Below are 22,810 nucleotides of genomic sequence, written 5' to 3'. Positions count from 1 at the left end.
ATATTCATCCATCTGTCTACACACACCTTTATACATATACATGTATATTTATAATTATAATTATTCTTCACATTTTCAGGGTTATTATTATTTTATTTGTTTTTTAGTAATTTAAATTCTAATTTTTTTAGATTTTTATTATCAAAGTCAGTTCTATGAAAAGTATTAATTTGATAAGCATGAGTTGGTTCTTTGTTGCTTTCTTTTTTAAAATTAACTATGGTAGCTTTGACCATTCTTTTCATTTTTTATTTGTTTGAAAAATTAATTGTTAGTGTTTTAATTCTGAAGCAAATTATTTTGGCTAGCTTGTTTAGAAAAAGGTTTTTATTAGAAAACTTATTAAACTATATTTTCTTTTTATGAATTATTGGGTTATAAACCTTACCTTAAATTATAGCTGTTTTAGCTTTATTTTATTTGTTTACTATTGTTGGGAATATTTGTTTCATATTTCTATTTTTAGCAAATAAGCTAATTTACATCTTTTACAGCTAATAAAAATTAATATTTTTTATTATAAATTTAAATAAAAAAATATTTACTTAGATTTTTTGAAGAAAGAGGGATAGTGTCACATTTATCGAGTATAAATACGTTCTAATTGTCACATGCGAATATTTTAGTTTTACGAAATTAGGCACTTTAAATTAAGCTTTCCACGCTAATTTTTCCACTAGTATTCTTAGGAAGTATGATTTATTCACTTTTTTTGTAAGCATGAAGAGGAAGGGGTAATTAATTTTATTGAATCTCGGTTATAGGTTTAGAATCCATGTGAAGAGATAAAGCTTTTTGATGAATACTCTTTTATTAAGATAGTACATAAGGGAAAGGTATTTATATATTTTAGTCTGAAACATCAGAATTTTAATATTAATTTTAATTGGATTAGATAGCATTTACTTGTTAATTTGTTAAACTGTTTTACTAAAAATTTTTTGTAAAATTTTAAGTTGATTAGCTTTTCTATAATTTTGCATTTTAAGTTAAATAGTTTTAATTTAAAACATTCTATTAATTATCTTAATGAATAGGTGTTATTTAGCAATCTTGCAGCTAATCTTATATTATGTTTTAATTATTTTACTCTTAATATTATTATTTAGGGCAATAATATATATAAGAGCTAGGAGTTGCTGCTATATTTTCTTAAACATAAGAATTTTATTTACTTTAACTGAATTATTATTTCTTAGCTGTTTAATTAGTTGTATTGAGCTGAATAGTTTCATCCTATCGAGAAAACGAATTTAGTCCTCCTGAATGAGACTAAGACCTTTTTATGCTTTTTTGATTGCTTAATTCTTTAATCATCATATTTTCTTTTTCTTGTTGAAGCTTTTTCCTAGCTTAAATTGATTGTCCTTCTCTAATTAATCTATCTTCTATCTTTTATTATCCTCTAACTTACTGTTCAACAATTTTTTTAGATCCTTCACATATAAATGTAGACTACTTCATTTTTTGAATATTTTCTACTTCTTCTCTTTCCTAAAATAAACAAACAATAGATTTATCAAAAAAATTGATTTGACATGAAATATATTTTACCAATTATTTCTAGACTTATGACTATTTTATTTTTCTCTTTTAATCCCATTGGTATAAATTTTCAATTTTACGATTCATATTCAAAGAAGTTTAATTTATTTAAGGGGCAAATGTGAATCTATGCTCGTCTTCCATTTGCTATTAAACTTGTTTTTATTTAATTAACATATCTTATTTCAATTTATCATTCATAAGTCTTGAAACTAGATCAGGATTCTACTAGAATCTTGCAGAATTTCGAGCAATTTAATCACTTTGTTTTGAAATCTTGGGCACTTTTTAAAGTTCTGCTTCTAACCTCTTCTGCTAAGAGTTTTAAAGATTCTTAATCTTAATCTAATTTTATATTTGATTATGAATTTAGAAAATTTCATTTTATTTTTAAAAATATTTACTTCACGACTTAAATCTTTGACATACAACCTATCTTCAATAGGAAGAGCATGTTATTAATTAGAGTAGAATTGATATATATTTAAATCTTACAAGATACAAGAACTTTATTCAGAGTTCAAATCTTACTAAGTCTGATTGACTTTATCTTAACATGATAAAAGAGACTTTTGATTTGTTTCCTACCTTTAGGAAGCTAGTATACATGAATTTTAATCATTTTAACTACTTCCATATGATTTTCTACTAAAATCACGTTCTATTTCTGAGAGTCTATTTCCTCTATATTAAGCATCAGGAAAGAGTTTACATATATTTTCTGGTAGAGCTATAGAATCTTCATCTTCGAACTCCTACAAAAATTGTTCTGCTTTTTTCTCATTAATATCTGAGAAACGTTAGATACCCTATAAGATTTCGTTTCCACTACAAGAAAGTCCTGAGCCAATTGATTATCTATCAATTTTAAAGTTATCTTAAGAATCTTTATATTAGTTATCATATTAACTTTTTGTTTATTTTTTTATCAAATCCTCTACTCCTGCTTCTCCTCCGCCTCTTAAAAAACTACTGCCATCGCTTTCACATAAATTTTCTTCTGGCTCTAGCACATTTAAAAACTTTTGCTAAAATTTTTGAAGCTAAGGATTGTTTTTTGTAAAAGATATTTTGAAATCCTCTTATTGCTATAATTTTTAATTTAAATCGCTTTTTTATGATTCACTCATATTATTGCTATTAGGAGTAGCTGTTGTGTTTATGGTTGAAACCTGTTAAGGTTAAGATTGATAATTTTGACTTTACAAGCTATTGTAAAACCTTTCAGTATTTTAACTAATTATACTCTTATTAGTAAGATTTTACTTATTTTTTCTTTCATTAAGCATTTATTCAACTCTCTAAAATTTATCAATCTTTTAGTTAGTGCTTCCATCTCTTTCATTCTTTTTAATCTACTCCATACATTATTTTAAACCTTGTAAAGTGTTATTAAAATCTTCAACGTTATTTTTAAATCTTTCTTTCAAATAAAGAGTATCACTTGAAATGTTTTCATTTCCTATTTCTTAAAAAATAAATATTAAATTATTTATTGGTGCTTTTTTAGAAATTTTACAATTAATTTAATCGTACTGTTGTCTCATTTTTTATTTAAGTACTTTTTTTGAAGGATTATTTTATTTTTAATCAAACTAATACCTTTCGATGTTTAAATTTTGAAAATTAGATCGTTTAAATCTTTGATTATTAACGAAAAATATAATTTAATAACTATAGCAAATCGAATAATATTGCTAAATTTTAAAATAAACAAAGTAAATAATTTATTTTAAAATGTTAAAAAATTAAAAAATTTAAATTGAATCTTTTAAAAAAGTATTTTAAATAAAAAATATATGAGAATTAATTATGAAAAATATTTGCTATTTTAATCATTTTTTATTTTTTTATAAGAAAAAGAGTAAATAAATATATGAAAAAAATTCTATCTGTTTGTTGAATGGCAGATATTTTTTAAGAAATTAGTAAAATATTTATGTAATTTATTTAATTAGTGGTTTAAGTCTTTTATAATGATCTGATAGCTATCCAAGATTTTGCTCTATAACATGAATTATGAATTACACTGATTGGAATGAACTAAAAGTAATTAGTTAATTGGATAAAGTAGAAATCAGTTAATTACTTTATGCTATATAACTATTTTTTATAGCATAATTATAAAGAGCTAAAGTTGTAAATAATATATGAAATTTAGAAGAATATTTATGAAATATATAAAATTATAAATTCAATAAAGAGATAGATATCTAAATGAACTTTAATAATAATATTTAATTGACTTTTATTAATAATAATAATTATAATTTTAATTTTTTGTCTTAATACACTTTCATTCTAATCTTTGATTAGCTAATTATTTTATTTTCTAAATTGTTGATAAATAGATTTTATTAAATTTAATTTGTTAAAAAATGATTTATTGTTGGTTAGCTAGTTAGATAGTTAACTATCAATCATGTTTTTAAGGAATAATTATTGATTTATTAGTTTTCACATCTAAGTAAAAACAATAGCCAATGTAACACCCAAAGCAATCAAAATAATCAAAGCAAATATTATATACTTGCGTTTTGCTGAAGATTGATGCTTATCTGCTTAAACCATTTCTTGTTTAGCAGCCTTAACCTACTATTAAGTTTAAAAGGTAGTATCATCAATTACATCTACCATTATCCCCTATTAGTTATTTAATTCTGCAATCTTCTAAAAATTATTATAGATACCTTCAGTATCTTTCTCTAACTTATTTAATTCCTCCTGTCTTTCCCTATTTAACTGATTTTCATAATCTATAAAATCATTGTATTGCCTTTATTAAGCTTGTTGTTATTACTGTTATTAATTTTTATTTCCAAACCTAGAATCGTTTCTACCACTTTAGTCTATAGTTCCTTCGTCACTATCAATAGAGCGAGAGTTGTTTAAGACTGATGATTTACGTAAATTCTCTTACTTTTATGCAAAAGAGTTGTTAACTATTTTTTTTACACTATTTTTATATCTGTCAAATTCTTGAGATATTTGATCACTGTATTTTTTTGCTTACATTTTCTAGGGTTAATTTTTAGCCTTGTTTACTAAAATTTTAATTGTTTCTTAGGTGTCGCTAATTTCACTTTAAATTTGCTTTTTAAATATGTCAAAATTTTTTAAGAATTAGGCATCATATTCAGACTCTGCTTTCTTCATAAGAGTTTAGTTTTTCTAAGTAATGCTACTCAATTATTAAGTTATTTTTAGAGTCATTTGGTCAAAGGTCATATTGTTAGCCTACTGTTTGCCTATGAGTTTTTAATTTAAATCAGACATATTCACTCAATCTCAAATACTTTAATCTTATACTTTTATATTTCAACTTTATTCAATAACTTGTTTATTTATTTCCTTTAATTTAAATTACACTTCTTCTTTATTTCTTGAGTTTTTCTTTTATAAATATTAAAATGCTGACCTTTTATATACATACAATTAATTAATTAATTGCCTAACATGTTTTATTTACCTTATTGTTATCTTTACAATCGATTTCCACAATATTTGAAACATTAGCAAATAAGAAAGATGCATAAAAAAAATAGTAAAATATAAAGGTATCTTTTTTTGGAAAAACAACAAAAATCTTATTAATTTTCCTCCCTAATATTTTAGTTTGTAATCAATTTTCAACACTTATTATATTAATATTTAATTTTGGGTCAGGAACCTTATTTTATCTCTATCAAAATTTTATTTTTTAGTCTCGTAAATTTGAGTCTAGTTTTTATTTATATTAATGAAAAAGAATCAATCAAATAAATTCAACACTAAAATAGACAAAATATATTGAAAGTTATTTTGATCATGAAATAAAATATAATACTTAAAATATATCAGAACAAATCAAAATTATTGTTGTTGTTATTATTATTGTAATTATTGTTGAACTAGTTTTAATTATTATTTACTGGAGAAGGCCCAAATAAGTCATCTAAAGGATTCTTTTAGGCTGTATTATTGTTGTTATTTTTCTTTAAGTTATTAAAAAGGCTACTTGATTGCTAATTGGATTAATTTTAATTATTATTTTACTACTATAATGAACCAAAAGCAGTATTAATATCTAATAAATTTCCTGTAAATTCAAAAGTGCCGAATGCTTTTTAATTATTTTATTATTATTGCTAGCTACCTAAATTATTTTGATTTTAATTTACAAAAGTGTTGGTAGTCTATCCAGTAACCTCTGAGAAAGGGTCATCGGCTCCCCATCCAGACTATGCAGGAGTATATGAATTAGTTGATTGATATTATTAATTTTAAACACTTCCAACTTAATTATTAGTGTTATAATTATTATAGCTATTACCAAACATACCATTAGTATTTTTATTATTTGCATTATTTTAATTCTGGTTATAATTATTATTAGCACCACTGAATAAATCATCCACATCCAATTACTGCTTTTAATTGTTTTAATCTTTTTTCTAAATGTTTGCAAATAAATCATTTTATTAAGTTTATTGTTTTGGTTAAAAGTCATTAAACATATTATCTATATTCTTTGATAGTTTTTAACTAGCAAATGGATCCTTAAATTCTATCTTACTTGCAAATGGATCTTTATAAGTATTATTATTGTTATTGTTATTGTTATTATTATTGTTGTTGTTGTTATTGTTGTTAACTGGTTTTATGCTATTAAAGAAATCATTGTTTTCATTATTAATAACAGGGTTGGCACTTAAGCTATTTGAATTAAAGTTATTATTATTGTTGTTTGCTTATTCAGAAGGACCTTATGAACTCTAATTTTACTAAACTGAAGGGATATTGTCAAACATATCAAAATTGAAATCCATTTAGCTTGCAGGCTTTTAAGGTTACTACTGTTATTAATTATTTGCATTTAAATTTTAATTATTTTAATTCTAGTTATTTCCTGTAGCTGGAGCTGTAGAGGGTTATTTAGGTTGATCAAACATTGACAAGAAATCGAAATCTTTACCCTATGTGTTTTTCTAATCTTGATTTGGTTTTTGTTCAAATTAAAATAAATCATCATCATTATTGTTGTTATTATTATTAGCATTTTGAGCTGGTGCACTTTCTTCAGCACCACCTTCAATATCCTTTATTTATTTTTTTCTTTCTGCTTCAATCTATTTAATCATAGCATTTACAGCATTTAAATAGGCATCGAATTCTTTTCTTCCTAAAGACTAATCAATCAAATATGGTATCAAACTTGGTAGAATCTTCTAAGCTATAACCTTTTAGTTTAGATTAAATTACATTTTAATTAATAGTCGTAAAAAAAAAGAAAATTTACCAAAATATCAAGAGATTTGGAAATTTGGATATAAATATCTAAAATAAGCATTGTAATAGACTTGTCTGAGATAGTCATTTTTCTCAGTTTATCTAAAGTAGTGAGAACTTAATCATTTAAAATATGCTTATCTAAGCTTGGTATTATTTTTTTTAAAGTGAAAATTGATTGTTTCATAATTTTAGGAACATTTGATGTGCATAAAAGTAAAATACGAGGTAATAATTTTGATTTTGTGAATTGGTAATCTAGCTTACTCATCAAAAAGTCGCATTAGTTAAGTACGTAACCTTGAAGCTAAGGAATATCGAAGCACTTTAATACAGGTACAAGATATACATTTTAAAATTCAGTTTTATCAAATACTTTAAAGTAGTGCTCACAGTTCACTACGAGAGCATAAAGCGCCTTTCCGGGAATACTTTTTCCTAAGTGATAAACAAATTATATTAATAATATTAAATAAATAAAATTAATTGTAATTTACTTTTAGTTAATCCAACTACGAATGGCTGTAAGTCACTTTAAAACTCTGAGACAGAATATAAATCTGGCTATTTTACACAGTCAGTTACGATATTTAGAATAGGAGGAATTAAGTATTCAAATTTAGCTAGATCAATAAGTTGAGGAACTATCCTCCTTTTGATGACAGGTTTTTCATATTTAAACAAAATATTTGACATTCCAGCTAAGAAGCTAATTTACTTATTTTATTCTAACTCAACTATATTTTCTAACATATATATTGCTTTTACAAATGGGTCATTCATCCAACTTGATTCTTTAATCTATTCTATTGTTGGTCTATTTTTAATTTTATTTAGAAATTTAAAATTTTATTTATCAGTAATTAACATACATTCATACATAAATAGGCTAATAATAAAATAATAATTATAGTAATTATGAAAAGTAATTATTACCTAGTAGAAGGGTTTTTTGCTAGCATGCGAGAAACAAGCTTTTTAAAATCTTCGTTCATATCTCTTTGAATGTAGTTTTAACTCTTAAAATGATTCTAAATTTGTCCAAGCTAAGAAGAGTATTCGCCAACAGTTTTAGAGGAGAGCATAGGAGTAACATTTGTAGTTTGCATGTATTTAATTTAATACATAAGTAAAATCAGGAGTGATAAAGAAAAAATATCACTTGCGAAAGTGCATTTAGGGGGTATTTCAGCAACTTCAGGGGCACTAAATGATAAATTAGGATAAAATTATGCAAAGTGGTCAAAAGGGCGTTTTGTGAAGTCTGCATTTTAAACATCTGTAGATGTTTAATTTTAAATTGGTGTTGAGAATGTAAAACCTGCTATTTTCCACTATCCATTCACTATGAAAATGTTTTCTGGTGCTATACCTAAATGTGCAGTCTTAACATCATTATGTAAAAACTGAAGTACTTTTAAAATATTTTCTACTTATAGTTTTAACTCTAGTTCAGATTAACAAATTGCTTTATAATCACCTTTCTTCATTAAATTGTATAAATTATCATCAACTCTCTCTGTAACAAAAGCCATAGAATATTTATCTTCAATCACTGGCTCTACAAGATTAACAATATTTGGGTGTCTAATTTTCATCATAGATGTAGCTTCTTTCTTTAAAAATGCAGCTATTTCTTCTTTTGCAGCTTTGGCTGCTTTATCTGTTATATTCTTTTTGTCAAATGACCAAATACTAACCTTTCTTTTTGTGCTATCTTATTTTACAGCGTTATAAATTTTCCATATTCCATTTTACCCACCTACACACTAAGGTTCTTTTTCTACGTCATAATTCTTGAATAGCTGATTTCCCATATCTGTTTCTTAAATGAAATATTTTGACTTTTCGAAGATATTTTTTTTATTATTTCTAATTTACTTAACTAAATTATAAAATGAGATAATTTTCCCTTATTTTAATAAATTATATATTCCTAATTCTTAGTTTATTATTACTAAATAAATAAATAAGTAAGCAAGTAAAAATGAGAAGAAAGAGAGATGTTTATGTGGATAAAAGGATGCATATAAATAAATAAAATTTTATATTTAAATGAAAGAAGTTTTATATCTAATTTTTTGAATAAAAATTGTAATAATTAAAGGTACAAATGCAAATTTAAATTTTAATTGTTTTTTTTTAGTTTTTGATACAATTTATTATCATAAGTTTTGTTAAAAATTAGTTTTTATTTGAGAAAATGTATTATCAAGCTTAAAATTAATAAAAAAAAATATTTTTCAATATTGTAACTAAATATTTTTAAATTTGTTTTTTATTATTTATTTTACTGAAAATGTGTTTAAGAAATTTAAATTAAATTTGATTTAGCTTAAATATTTTTTAATAAGTTATTATACAAAAAATTTAGCAATAAATATTAATTATAGCTAAAACAATACTTCTACTTATATTGACTTTAGAGGATAACAATTAGCAAACATAGATAAAAACATATTTGATATGATTAATATAGAAAAGTAAGTTGAAGAACTGTATAATAATACTAAACTTCAAACAAGAGACTTTACAAAGCTAGAACTTCTAGACAAGCAGATAACGAGCTTTATAAAGAAATAAGATTCTCTAGATACTTGCTAGTTAAACCAAATTTCAAAAATATCTGCTAAACTATTAGAAATATACTTTACTCTTGAGGAAGAATATGAGCTTAAAATATATTAAGCAGCAAATGAAAATTTAGAAATGTAAGATGAAGCAAATGATATTACTTTGATGTCCATATTTATAACAGGTAAAATATCTTTAGAAACAATAAACTTTTGCTTTTAAATGTCTTTAAAGTGCCCAGATACAGACTTAAAATTCACTATTGCATAGTTGCTCGATTTATTGGTAATCAACATTACTTATTGTAGAAAGCTAATTGATTTGTCCTAGGCATAAAAATATGAAAATTTAATGAATGAATTGTCTACAAATAACTAGGTTATTTTTAATTAACTTTTTGAAGAGCTGTAACTGAGTGAGTACTTACAAAATTTATATTTATGCAATTAAGTTAATTTATTAGAAATGAAATCACTTAGCTAAAAAACTAAATTCTCTGATTTAATTAGTCTTTCAGATAAAATATTAAACTTATTTAATATTTATCCGATGTTAAATGTTTCTAAATAAAATATTATAGAAAATATTTTAATTATTTTATTTAAACAAGTTTAAGATTGCGAAACAAAAAAAGTTGAAGAAATTATACAAATGTTAAATCCTATTTCTCATATATTTTAAGATATAGATATATCTTATTATATTCATTTCTAAAAATTAAGGCTTATAAATGCCTTAGAGCATAAGGATAAGGAGTCATATGAATAACTGGAAAAAGAGTTTAATTAAACATTTTAAATAGATCCTTATGATTTTTTTTTGTTAATTATTAATGCTAAAAAATTGAAAATTTACTAAGAAGAGAAATCTGTGTAATAGATTATTTAGTATATCGAAGATTTCTCAATTAACAACAGATCAATTACAAGCTATGAATTTTCATAATTAATATAAGAAATATGTAGCTTAGGCAATAATTATTTTAACTTTGCTCTTAAATTATTTTAAAAATACATCTCATAAAATATAGGATTTTTTACACAATAAAAAAAAATATAGCAACCTTTTTATGACTCAGTTGGAATGATTTGCACTTTAATAGATGAATTTTTAAACTATAAGGATCATAAAAAATAAATAAATGAAGTTATAGAAGGGTTGACAAGCTCTATTACTTAAATCATAGGAATTAGCTCTTAAATTATAAATATAAAAGTAAATGATATTAATAATTTATAGATTTTAAGTTAGAAGCTTGCAAAGTTAACATTAGAAATTGCTTTAAATTTAAATAGTCTTAAAGAATAGTCAATATAAAATGCTTTAAAAATTATTGAAGCTTTCTTGACTTTCTCAAAGAATATAGAATAGGATTATGATTAAAGCAAATTTTTAGCTAGCGAAATCAGCTGTATTGGTTTAATTTTTGCAACAAAACTTAAAAATCAAAAATATATTACTGATTTTTCATAATATACCAAAGAATTTGATTTACTTCCATAATTATTGTAGTCCCAAAACTAAAATTTTTAAATTTGTTAAAGCGAGTTCGAAAAGTTGTTAAAATAGCTTTTAGCAACAAGTAGTAACTCTTATAATCAAAATACTATTAACTTATTTTTGTATAAGAACACAATAATTCAAATTGGAAATCATAAAAACCTTATTTAGGTGTATGACAATTTTATAGGATAAAATTTTGATTAATATGTTAATTTTTTTACTTAAAATTCGACTCAAAGTTAGTTTGAGAAAGGTTTAGGTATTAGTTTATGCACACCATTTGTAAAAAAATTAGGATAACTAAAATAAGGCATTTCAAAGAATATTGAGGAATCTTTATAGATTTTAAAAATGCTTTCTCATCTTATAGATAGATTTTATTAGTATTACCTAACTTAAGATAGAGATATTCCTTTAAACATTCTTATTCTTGAAAATGAAAGAAATGAATTAATATAAACAATGGAAATATACTTTTATGAAAGATCAATTACTTCTGACCTTAGTGTTAGTTGTAAATTTCTACATTTCATGATACTTTACTTTTGTTTGGAAATAGTATTTGATAATTAAGATTAAGTTAGCTTCTTCGAATAAAAGTATTTTGATTAGTGTTTGATGAAATTGCTGTGTTATTAATAGGATAAACCTTAAACTTAATCATAAACTAAATTATTTAAAAATCCATAATTTTTTAAAAGCCTAACTTTATTATTCTCATACCAAGTAGCATTTTATGAGTTCTAGTTAAAATAAATTAACATGACAGAAGTTTAGCTAAATAATTTATGTAACTTAATAGAAAAATATGAACTAAGCTGTCTAAATCTTATTTGCTATGAAAAATAAGTGGCTAATAAGTCAATAGATGACAAAATAAAAAATCAGTTTTTCTTATTTTAATATATTTTTTCTATATTAAAAAATGATGTATAAAAATGTCTCTACATAATTGAGGATTTCTATTAATATTATCCAGATTCTTTAGTTCTTTTATCTCAAATAAGTAAGATCAAATAAAATTAAAATTTAAGCTATACAATAAATAAAAAGTACATTTACTACCTCAGTTTACAAAATTATTAATCAAAATATTTTTCACGTAAATTTAATTTAAAATAAATCATAATTTAATAAATATTTTTTAAGTTGAATTAATATTAGACTTTGTCGATCAATTAGATAACAGAGAATCATCTGATTCATTTTATATAGCAATTAAATAAATTTTACAAAATATCATAGATCAATCTTTACTCCAACCTTCATAACTTTAAACTGCTAATTTTATTTTAAAGGAATTAATTTCTAAATTAAAATTACTCAATCTAAACCATCCAGAAATATCTCAATTATCACAAATATAAAAAAGAATAAAATGGAAATGAAATAAAAATTTTAATTGTGCTGAATAATTTAATTATTTTCGTTTTACAGTCTTTATGTTTAATGTTAATCAAGACCTTTTTTAAATTTCAAAAATATTAAACCAATACTATTTAATTACTTTATTATAAAATTTATTTATTTAATATTACAATTTTTAAATTATTTTTTTAATCAATTTTTTTCTTTTTAATTATTTTAATCTTCTCCTGTTTTATTTGGAAATATTTATTGTATTTCGTCTGGGATTTATGATACAGATGAAAGGAGTTTTAATTGCTATCCAGGTTAAACTAACTTATAATGTGCTCTAACAGAATTATAGTTTAATATTTCCTATCCAATGATTTAACTGCTATCTTTATCTGTTTATATTTATTTTTAGCAGTACTCAAATTAATTATCGTCTTAGGTTAAAAGTTTTCTATCTGTATTTAATATTCCTTCTGATTCTTAAATATTGTTTAAGTTTTGATCTTAAGATTTAAAGATAGATAATTTCATGCGCTTGTTTGGTGAAAACTATATTTTATCTTAATTTATAAAAGCTTAGTCTGTTTAGCTTTGCTATTTCATTTAATTAGTGTAAGAATATACTCCTTTATAGCTTCTCTTCGAAAAAGCTAATAATAAATTTTTCCAATTCATAGTTTATCTTAAAATGTTAACTCTACCATCATCGATTTCTGGTATACAATTAGGATAAAGTTTTTAAATTTTTATTAGAATATCTAAAATGAATTTAAAATTGTTTTGTCTTATCAAATGATATGAAAAGCTTTTTAAGAATCTACCAAAGAAATAAAAGTTAGCTATCGAAACAAAAAGTATACATACTATTTAGATTGAAATGTTATCAGAGTTACTATATATACTCAAGCACAATATTGTTACAGCTGCTGTTATTTGAGACAAGTGATCTAATTTGTTAAATTAGAGGTATGTGTAAGGCTAAATATGTAATTAAAATCTCATATATAATATTATGATTATAGAAACTAGTATCACTTAAAGAGAAGTATTATCATTGAAGATTCCAATTAATATAAATACAGTTATCTTTTAATAGATTTTGATTATTTCCCAGTAACAGTATTTATAGTTATACTCTGAGAAGTAAAATCCATATGAAATAAAAATATTAGGATCCTAATATATGTGCTCTTTGCTCTTAACTAACTTTCTAAATATTAAAGAAGGAATTATAAGCGCAAGAATGAGCAAAGGTAATCCGAAAACATAATTGAAAATGTTATATTATCTATCATAGCATTTAAATTAAAGGTCATTTAGCACATACTTTTATCCATTAAACTCTTTACATGAAATTGTTCCTATAACAATCTAAATAATGCCTGGATAAAACATGTAATATATTTTCAATAATCCTGATATGAAGAGATTTTTCACTCTATTCTGTGTTCCTATTTTTATACATATGGAAGCAATAAAATAAAATATGGTCAAAAATATGATGTATAAAAATGGCTAAACCAATGTCCAAATCAATCTTATATACACAATCGATATATCTGTGAATAGCTAGCTTTTTAAAAAGATGCAATCTAAAGAATAAACTGTAGTTTACAAATTATTACCAAAATACTAAAATGGGAGTGTAAAACCAGGAGTTTGAATTTTTAGCTAGAAGACTACACTTATAATCTGCATATAACTGATCAGTATTTTTAAAGCAAATGATGATTTCTCATTGGAGTTTAATGAATTAGAAATATAAAGCATTTAACCTCTCTTGAGGTAAAGTAGTTTCATCTTAATTACCTTCTTTTTATAGTTTGATGATATTTAGTAGGTTAAGTAACCTAAAAATATTAAGCCTAAAAAGACAGTAAGTAAAATTTCATCTCTTTAGCTTATTTTATTACTGCAAACAGCGCATTTATATTTTCCTTTTTTTGAAAAATACTGAATCTCTCCAATAGAGTTATTTTTGTGATATCTGCAACTTTCACACAATGGGCCTGTGTATCCCTCTGAGCAGGAAGTATTTGTAGAAGTATTATAAATGCAACTATCATAGGTATTGAGGCAATAATATATATTTGGGTAGTTTTCTTATATCCAATACCCTTACTAAGGTATTATTTAACTTCCATAGCAGCTCTGAGCTCCATAAGGACACTCTTTGCAAGAATTTTATAATTAATTGCTATAAGGATCTGCAAGGGAATAAGTATTATTGCTACATAAATAACACTCATAGAAATCTTATCCAATTTTATTGATTATTTCTCCTTAAATACATTTTCTAAATTTAAGATTAACTTAAATATTAAATAAATTACCTTAGGATTAAATTTAAAATTAATAGATTTAATTTTATGAGTTGTTACTCAATAAATTAGAATAGCCTGATTATAAAATATATTTGCTAAGTTAATGTGTGTATTTATCAGTATAATTGTATTGACTGAAAGAATTTTTCTACTATATTTATACTTATCCTAAAACATCACTGTCTGAAAATAGATTGAATTAGTAAAATTCATCAAAATCTTATTATAGAATTTAAATTAAATTTTTTTTCTTCTCCTAACTTAGCTAAAATCTATTAAAATAGTTTGATATTTCCAAGGAATTGAAATCTTCTAGTTAGGTATTCAGTCTATTAGGAAGTTTAACTACTTCTTCTTCCTCATCAATAAGCTGAAAGTTAATTTTAGTAAGCTACTAGTTTGAACTGCTTGTTGCAATTATTATTTTATCTATTCCATTTTATTCATATTTGATTTTCATTTCTTTTGGTAAAGAACATTAATTGTTTCCATAAACCATAGCAGTATTATTTATAACTTAACTTTAATCATTCTGATTAACTTTATCATCTATTATGGAATTTAAATATCTAATACCTCCTCCAACAATAGCAGAGTTAAACTAAACTTTGCAAGATATTAGCTGCAAATTTGTATCCTTGAGATAAATTCCTCCTCCATACAAATAAGCTTTATTTCCTATAATTTCAACATCTTATAAAATTACTTTCGAGCATTTGATCATTTATATACCTCCACCTTATTCACTTCCTTAGTTATAATTAATTTTGCTATTGGAAACTAGAGCATTTTGTATATCTTGAATCATAATACCTCCACCTTTATTTGTTTATTAAATAATACAATCATCTATTAAAAGATTTTTGTTATTATTACTGTCTGCTTAAACTTGTTAAAAGTATCCATCAAAATGCAAAAAATAGGTCTAAATATTATTATCATCGGCCTTAAAATGACTAACTTAAGCACTTGTATTTTTAAAATAGAAATATCCCTAACTAGTTTACTATATATCCTAATTAAGTATCCCTTATCTTTTAGCAATATATGTTTTTAATACTTAAACATTCTACAATTATGCTATGCAATTCGATGCAATAAATATGCTATTTAATTAGAATAAAGTAAACCCATAAACATAAAATTTATTAACATTTAATTTTGCATTTTTTAATTAAATTAATCCATCTTGAACTTAAGTGAATTATATATCATCTATCATAATTTGATTATCATCTATAGTGATAGAGTAGTTGTTGAATTTTGATTTTTAGATATTAATTTTCCTTAAGCTTGAGGAAGATAAGCTAGACATGTTATATGTTTTTAATTACTAATTATTTATAGTTTGTATTTCTTCCTTCCAATTTTAAACTGACAAAAAAGCATTAAAGCTACAATCAGATATGTTAAATTAACTAGCATTTATCTCCTTTTATCCAAATTCAGAATATATTAAAGGTAGCTAAGATATAGTTTATTCTTGATCTTATTATTAAATAAACCTCATCCTTTTATCCTTCTCCAAATTTAATTTTTCTAATAAAAAATCTACTAACATTATATTTTATGTATCTGTTAAAAATAGAAGCTATCCTAGATTTGATTGAATTATTTACAAATTTTATAGAGTTATATTTTAGCTTTATTACTAAAATTTTAAAAGAGGAAATTAGAGGTTAAATTGAGAGCCAAATATTTTGAGCTATTTTATGAGAGAATTTGAGCAATTTTTAAAACTGAATAAAGATTACGATGTAACAGTTTAATTTATGATATTTATTTGATTTAAAATTGAGCTTTAAATATTTTAAATCACAAAAATATCATTTAATTCTTTTTAATTTTTATTTTAAAATATTAAACTACAATTATTAAAACCTACACTATCTCCTTAATTCAAAACAATCTATCCTTTTTCTTAAATGACAATTTAAACATCTTATAAAATAAATTAATTAAAATCTTGTAATGAAATAGTTTAGTTTATTTTAATTACACCATTAGTTATTTTAATTGCATTAAATAGATTTTTATAATCTATATTATCTTCATTTTACATCAATTGCAGTACTAAATTGTTTAAGTTGACATCAATATTTATTTTATTTGAAAAAATATCTTACTATTATTAAAAATTAATAACTTAATTTACTATGGTTAACAGCAAGATTTCTTAACTTTTCTAAACGCTTAGATAAGCACTAATTGTAGAATTAGATAAATCATTGTTTGAAAGTAATAATGATATGTATTGTTGCTATTATTCTTCTTTAGAATACAAACTCTCAATTTGTTGAACACAATTATTACTTTATTAAATATCACTTTATCCGTTAAAAGGTAAATATTAAAATAATAAAATATTTTTAGCATCTATGCCCTTAAATTCCAAAATATTATTATAAGAAGCTAATTGTTTTATCGAATAAATTACTGGCATCAAATAAGGAAAGTTAATTTGTAGTATCAATCTTTATTATTTATTTATAATTTTTAAGCTATAAATTAAAATATTATTTGCTTCAACAACAATTAAATTAAAAAGGTTTGGTGCTAATATAACATCTGTTATTTAAGATATTAAATTGTCTTCTACTCTAGCTATATACTATAAAGAACTTGAATAAATAGTCACTTATCTCTAACTATATACTGCTACAAAATTATTTAGTAAAATCTTAACTTTATGGTAAGACCTTGTATGTATTAAATTATATGTGATTAATTTTAAAGGTATATTGAAATTTGAGTTCACTTAATCATAAGTACCTTAAAAGAAAAAAATTCTTGTGGTACAAGTTACATAAAAAGAAAAAATTAATTAAATATCATTTAAAGAAATAGCTAATGAATCCATCTATTTTATTTGTCCACATTTCAAATTAGTTTAAAACAATAAACCTATTTTATTAAAAAAAATAAATATAAAAAATAAAATTAACTGTAAGTTCTCTCTAAAAGATATATTTATAATAAAAATGTTTGAAGATTTTTTAATAAATTTATTAACACCAAAAATTTTTTCTAAAATTAAGATTGGTTTATTTAAGAGTTTATAAATTATATCTAAAAGTAAAAAAAAGAATTAAATTACTCATCTCAACTTAATCCGAACTTGGTTTGAGCAATTAAATTATTTACATACTGGAATCAAACTGTCCTATTACTAGCAAATCTATTATTCCTTAATTAACAAAATTAACTAAACTTATTTTCTATGAATCTATATTCATATTTATACTTTTCATTTGCTATGAATCATTTTAGTAAAGGAAACAAGAGTCTTATCTTTCATAAAGTATTAACATCCATTTATTCATGTAATCAGAATAAAAATCTTAGATTTAAGCATTTTCATTGATTAATTTTTATTTAATGTCAATTTTTTAATTTAAATATACTACTTAATAGAGTTAATTTTATTTAATTAAATAAACTTCTTTATTAAATTAATAAATTTAGCACTTGTAAGTACTCAATTCAATAATTTCTATGATGACCTCTTTCTTGAAAATAAACAAATTACATTTCCAGTGAAATCCATAAAGGTTTATGTTCTCACTTAAACTATTTATTGGAAATATTTTGTATAAAGATTCATAATAAGGTTAAAATTTATCTTTGTAGTCTTTATTTAATAAAATATCATAAATATCTAGAAGTGTTTGGTAATTATCATTACCAAAGCTTGACTGCTAAATGATAAACTACTGAGAATTAAAGTATATTATTTGCTCAACTCCTTGGTTTAAAAAATAATAATTTGAGCTAGCAGTGTCTAAAATATCAATAAATTGAGAGTTTTATCTATTAAAAGGAAACATTTCACATAAATCTAAATTTTAAAGTTAATACTTGCTCCCATTTTATTCTATTTATAAAATATAATTAAATCTCTCAAAATAATCCATAAGTTTTTATTCAGAGCTCCAACCAAACTATATATCTCCAGTTGAAATAAGAAATTCTTCTGAAAATAATATTTCTTTTTCTTCCCAATATTAAAAGATATTCGAGCTGATAGCTTCTGTTAATATCATATTTGTTACTTTGTAATTACCTGTAATTAAATTTATTTACTCAAAGTATATTGCTCTAGACTAATCATACAGCCTTTGAGTACTAAGAATATAAAGATAGTTTTAAGTTACTGCATATTTTTCTGATCTAGAAGAGCTGTTAAAGCTTAATATTTGTGGAGCATTAGTAATACTAAATGGTAGTTTGTGTATTGTAAGTTTTTAAACAGTTCTAACTATTAATGAAGGTGAAGAAGAAGAAGGGTTATAAAAGCATTCACTAAATAGATCTTCGTTTTAATACTTTTCAGTGTCTTCATAAAGCAAATAAAAGTTAGGTAATTAATATATTTTGCATATACCATTAATTATTAAAATCATTTAATCACTAATTTCAGGATGAAGATATATTTTAGAGATAACATTTTATGAATAACCTAATACTACATTGTTTAAGAACTACTTTTTTTAATGAGAAAATACAAACAAATTGCTAATAGTATTAAACAAAGCAAAGTAAGAATTTTCATATATGAAAGGTATTTATCTTAAATCGCAAGCTATTAATTTTTAATTTTCAATGAAAACCCTATTTTGAAAGTCAAACAACCCAAATTTGTGGCAGACTAAATATGAAGTTTCATTGAGAATAAAGCAAATAGGATTTTTAGGTTTTTATAAATTTTATTTAAGATCATAGCTATAACTCTGCTTTTCAAATAAATTATCTTAATTGTATACTGTTATTACACTTTCTTTTTTTAGAATTAGCTTTTTAAATTTTTTAGAATAAAAAACTGTCATACCTTATTCAACATTTATTTTTTAAAGAACTTCTAGATTATCTATTGAAAGAAATTAAAGTTCTTAGTAATTTTGAACAGCTATAATACCTAATTAACTTATTGAAAACAAAAAAGGAGCATCAGTAGTCCCCTTCAATACATCAAATTATCCAAATCTTTGAGCTGCTATCAGAGAATTTTTTTACTTGAACATTAAATGAGAAGTTATCTATGAAAAAACAAACGTATTATCGTCCTTAACTTAACCATAATTTAAAAAACTAAATTTTTAAAAAGACTAAGCAGATGGGAAAATTCTTTGAATTCCTGAAGTTTTATCTGTATAATCAATCAATCCATAAAAATAGTAAAATTTTGAAGAAGCTTAAGCAATATTTGAATATTATGATATGAAATTAAATTATTAATTAGGAATATCAAAAGTATAATAGCATGATTAAATTTCATTTTGAGTATAGGTTTCACTATCAGGTATAACTTATCTAAAAGTAGAGTAAATATGATACATGTTTTCTAATTTTATTATGCTTTAGTAATCAAGATTAAAAATTTCATAATTTGCCATTGATAAAAGCCCTATTTTCAATTTATCTCCGTTCTAGTCTAAAATAAACTACATATTTTACCAGTTGAAGGCATATGTAAAAACAGACTAGGTGCTTACATTTTAAACTTCTATTTAATAACAGTTTGCAATTTAAATTTATTCATAAATAGAACAGGTAAACCCTTGTGGTATGATTGCTTATGTAATAATCAATTTCAAACTTTGATCATCCATTTTTTAAGTAATAATCTTTAAAAATTAGAAATTATTAGTATTCTAATTATTTTGAAATACAATACCAATAGTATCGATATCAATAAATTCAATCGAATTTATACTAATATTAGATTCTAATTATTTTGCAGCATCAATATATGCACCCATATAATACAAAATAAGCGAAGTGCATATTTAATTTTAATTTTATTCCAATAAGTAAATAAATTACCTCTATAATTTATTGATATTTGCTAATTTTTAATTTTCATTTTATTGATAAGCTCCTAAATCAGCGATAATATCCTAATTGTTAAGAATATCTCCTTAAACAATCATCAATTAGAGTTTAATTTAGCTGCTGCTTTATTAAAAGATAGTTTGAAAAATAATATTTTAGCTTTAAATTAATTTATTAAGTATTGGAATAAATCTTTACAATTTCAAAGTGTGATAAGCTACTTGATATATACCTAAATTAGTTGTAATTAAAATAATTTCTTTTTCACTATATAAATCACATTATTATATTATTTCATTTCTTTGTTAGTGTGATATAAAGCTTTGAGCTTTAAATATTTAATTACCATTGATTTCAAGCTGAGTTTACACAATTTACATTCTATATTTATCTGGTACGTCAAATATCAAAAATAAGTATTTATTTTGTTGTTAATTAATATCGCTTGGTAAGAATAACTTAGAATTTGTTATTTGACCAAAAAATTAGTTATTTTTTGAACTAAATAAAGTTTTTGAAGACAAATTAATTTATATGGTTTATCTATCATTTCCTAGCTCCATGCTGCCTAGAATTTAATCAAAGATTAACAAAAATCTTTATTGTATTTAATAACTTGCTTTAATAATTATGCTTGAATTATCTTAATCAAAAAAAATGCTTTGATAAACTGGAATAAGAGTGTCTTATTAAGTTTCATAAAATTATAACTAATTTTGGTAAGGTATAATTAATAGCAAGTTGTTACTTTATTAAGTCTTAGATATCATAGGCATTTAATTGCTAAACCAGTCTATTTTTCCAGTATATTCAAATATTTAGTTTTTATTTCCTGTAAAAAAGTAATCAGCATCAGCAATTCCTAGAAATTTAATGTTTTAATCAGGTGAAGAGCTTTAAATTTAATAAGCAAGAAGTAAAAAATATATTTCATTTTCAATTTCATATGCAAACCAATTAAAACTCTAGAAATTAATTTAGCCTTAATTTTATCTAAAATATTCAAAACTGTACTAAGGTTAACTGTAAGTGATACTCTGAGGATTTTGTTTATCTAGCTTAACCTTAAAAGCATTTAGTTTGTAATAAACCATTTCAACTTAAGCGAATATAAAAAATGTTAAAATAGAAGGACTTTCTTAAGATTTTTTACTGATCATCACTTGAATATTCTTTTATAAATTATACCCAGAGTCTAAGTTGAGATATGAAAGTTACAAATTTTGTAAATCAAGAAAACTAATTTGAGACTCTGAAACATAAACCAGAATCATTTGCGATTAAAATATTTAGAAATAAAATATAACTTAAGCTTCTTTTTAGATCAGCAGTCCCCCATTGCTATCAGAACTTTAAGTGATTGAAAATTATATTTTGGTTCCTTGTATGATATTTATTACAATTTATCTTATATTTTTTTGATTATTTGTTAATACAAAACACAAAATTTGTAGTTTTTATTCATCTATATACATTTTTCTATAATCTTAATCTGTGTTGGATCCTATGCTTGTGTACTAAAATCTAGATTCTAAACCTTCATAGTCTAGATTAATGGAATAAATATTTTAATTTGAAAAAATGAAAACATATTATTTGAAAGTTATTGATTCTATTAGATGCTCAGTTTGGCTTGAATATAAATTGAGTAATTCCTTAATAGCATTCATATTTATTCCTTCAAATAAAATAGCTTAAGTTTTGCTTATTCCTAAGATATAATTTTTAGACTAAAGCTCAATTACTTTGCTAATTTATCCATCAAATTGATTTTAATTTTAAAACTTAAATGAAGAGCAAATATTTTTTTGGATACAATCGCCTTAACTTTCTTTGAATAAGCTTGGGCAAGTATATTTATAATACTTTTCCCATTATTACTAACTTTGATCTGCGATACATTAGGATTAATAGCTATCTAAAATGAATCCTTCAGAACATTTTTAGCACTACTTTGACTGAGAGCACTCTAAGCAAAAAGGAACATCACAAGGCTTGCAAATCTTTTCGAATTAATCTAGAAAATATCCTTTGGGACACTTTTCATTTTCCTTTAAGCATTTTCCATTTACATTTAGACCATATTTGCAACCTATGCAATTTGTTTCTATACATCCCTAGCATTCCTAATTACAATCTTCGCATTTAGCGTTTTTCAAACTAAAATATTAGTCAGTAAGACACAACTAGCTCAAATTTTAGTAATTAATTTCATTTCTAATAACTTAGAGCAGAAATATTTAAAATAATAGAGCAAATTTATTAATCAATATCATTTATTATCCTTTTAAACTTGTAAAAAATATTTAGATTATTATTTTGTAAAAATCTAAATGTAATTATACTTAAAAAACACTCTCAAAAAAGATAAATATGCTATTTTTGTAAAAGTATTAAAAAATAGG

At 23.0% G+C, this 22,810-nt stretch overlaps 7 protein-coding genes across 7 annotated transcripts; 1 reads left to right on the top strand and 6 right to left on the bottom strand. All coding sequences in view use genetic code 6, as the record gives it.

The window, feature by feature from the left end:
- Positions 1-147: 147 nt before the first annotated feature.
- TTHERM_00535420 (hypothetical protein) lies at positions 148-3,188 on the bottom strand (the record flags this gene model as incomplete). Its single annotated transcript, XM_001023451.2, has 4 exons — positions 3,065-3,188; positions 1,950-3,013; positions 1,555-1,890; positions 148-1,494 (listed from the first exon to the last, which is right to left on the bottom strand). The coding sequence occupies exons 1-4, from the start codon at positions 3,090-3,092 to the stop codon at positions 148-150; spliced, it is 2,775 nt and encodes a 924-aa protein (XP_001023451.2). The 5' UTR covers positions 3,093-3,188.
- An 814-nt stretch (positions 3,189-4,002) lies between these two features.
- Positions 4,003-4,821, bottom strand: TTHERM_00535410 (transmembrane protein, putative; the record flags this gene model as incomplete). The annotated part of the gene is made up of 1 exon (XM_001023450.1): positions 4,003-4,821. One exon carries the CDS (start codon positions 4,819-4,821, stop codon positions 4,003-4,005), a length of 819 nt encoding a protein of 272 aa, XP_001023450.1.
- Positions 4,822-5,381: 560 nt separating this feature from the next.
- On the bottom strand, positions 5,382-8,732 carry TTHERM_00535400 (kinase domain protein; the record flags this gene model as incomplete). The annotated part of the gene is made up of 4 exons (XM_001023449.2): positions 7,750-8,732; positions 7,311-7,630; positions 6,824-7,251; positions 5,382-6,764 (listed from the first exon to the last, which is right to left on the bottom strand). The coding sequence occupies exons 1-4, from the start codon at positions 8,628-8,630 to the stop codon at positions 5,382-5,384; spliced, it is 3,012 nt and encodes a 1,003-aa protein (XP_001023449.2). The 5' UTR covers positions 8,631-8,732.
- A 547-nt stretch (positions 8,733-9,279) lies between these two features.
- On the top strand, positions 9,280-12,278 carry TTHERM_00535390 (hypothetical protein; the record flags this gene model as incomplete). Its single annotated transcript, XM_001023448.2, has 2 exons — positions 9,280-11,992; positions 12,040-12,278. The coding sequence occupies 2 exons, from the start codon at positions 9,280-9,282 to the stop codon at positions 12,276-12,278; spliced, it is 2,952 nt and encodes a 983-aa protein (XP_001023448.2).
- Positions 12,279-12,450: 172 nt separating this feature from the next.
- TTHERM_00535380 (transmembrane protein, putative) lies at positions 12,451-15,888 on the bottom strand (the record flags this gene model as incomplete). Its single annotated transcript, XM_001023447.2, has 5 exons — positions 12,451-13,007; positions 13,152-13,246; positions 13,385-13,700; positions 13,875-15,588; positions 15,727-15,888. The coding sequence occupies 5 exons, from the start codon at positions 15,886-15,888 to the stop codon at positions 12,451-12,453; spliced, it is 2,844 nt and encodes a 947-aa protein (XP_001023447.2).
- A 2,163-nt stretch (positions 15,889-18,051) lies between these two features.
- TTHERM_000535353 (transmembrane protein, putative) lies at positions 18,052-18,441 on the bottom strand (the record flags this gene model as incomplete). Its single annotated transcript, XM_012799795.1, has 1 exon — positions 18,052-18,441. The coding sequence occupies one exon, from the start codon at positions 18,439-18,441 to the stop codon at positions 18,052-18,054; it is 390 nt and encodes a 129-aa protein (XP_012655249.1).
- A 3,630-nt stretch (positions 18,442-22,071) lies between these two features.
- On the bottom strand, positions 22,072-22,488 carry TTHERM_000535351 (hypothetical protein; the record flags this gene model as incomplete). Its single annotated transcript, XM_012799794.1, has 1 exon — positions 22,072-22,488. The coding sequence occupies one exon, from the start codon at positions 22,486-22,488 to the stop codon at positions 22,072-22,074; it is 417 nt and encodes a 138-aa protein (XP_012655248.1).
- Positions 22,489-22,810: the final 322 nt, after the last annotated feature.

This window comes from Tetrahymena thermophila (assembly GCF_000189635.1).
Source record: "Tetrahymena thermophila SB210 genomic scaffold scf_8254428, whole genome shotgun sequence".
NCBI lineage: Eukaryota > Ciliophora > Oligohymenophorea > Hymenostomatida > Tetrahymenidae > Tetrahymena > Tetrahymena thermophila.
Note: the sequence above shows the minus strand (reverse complement) of the source record. Positions and strands in the feature narration are given on the sequence as shown.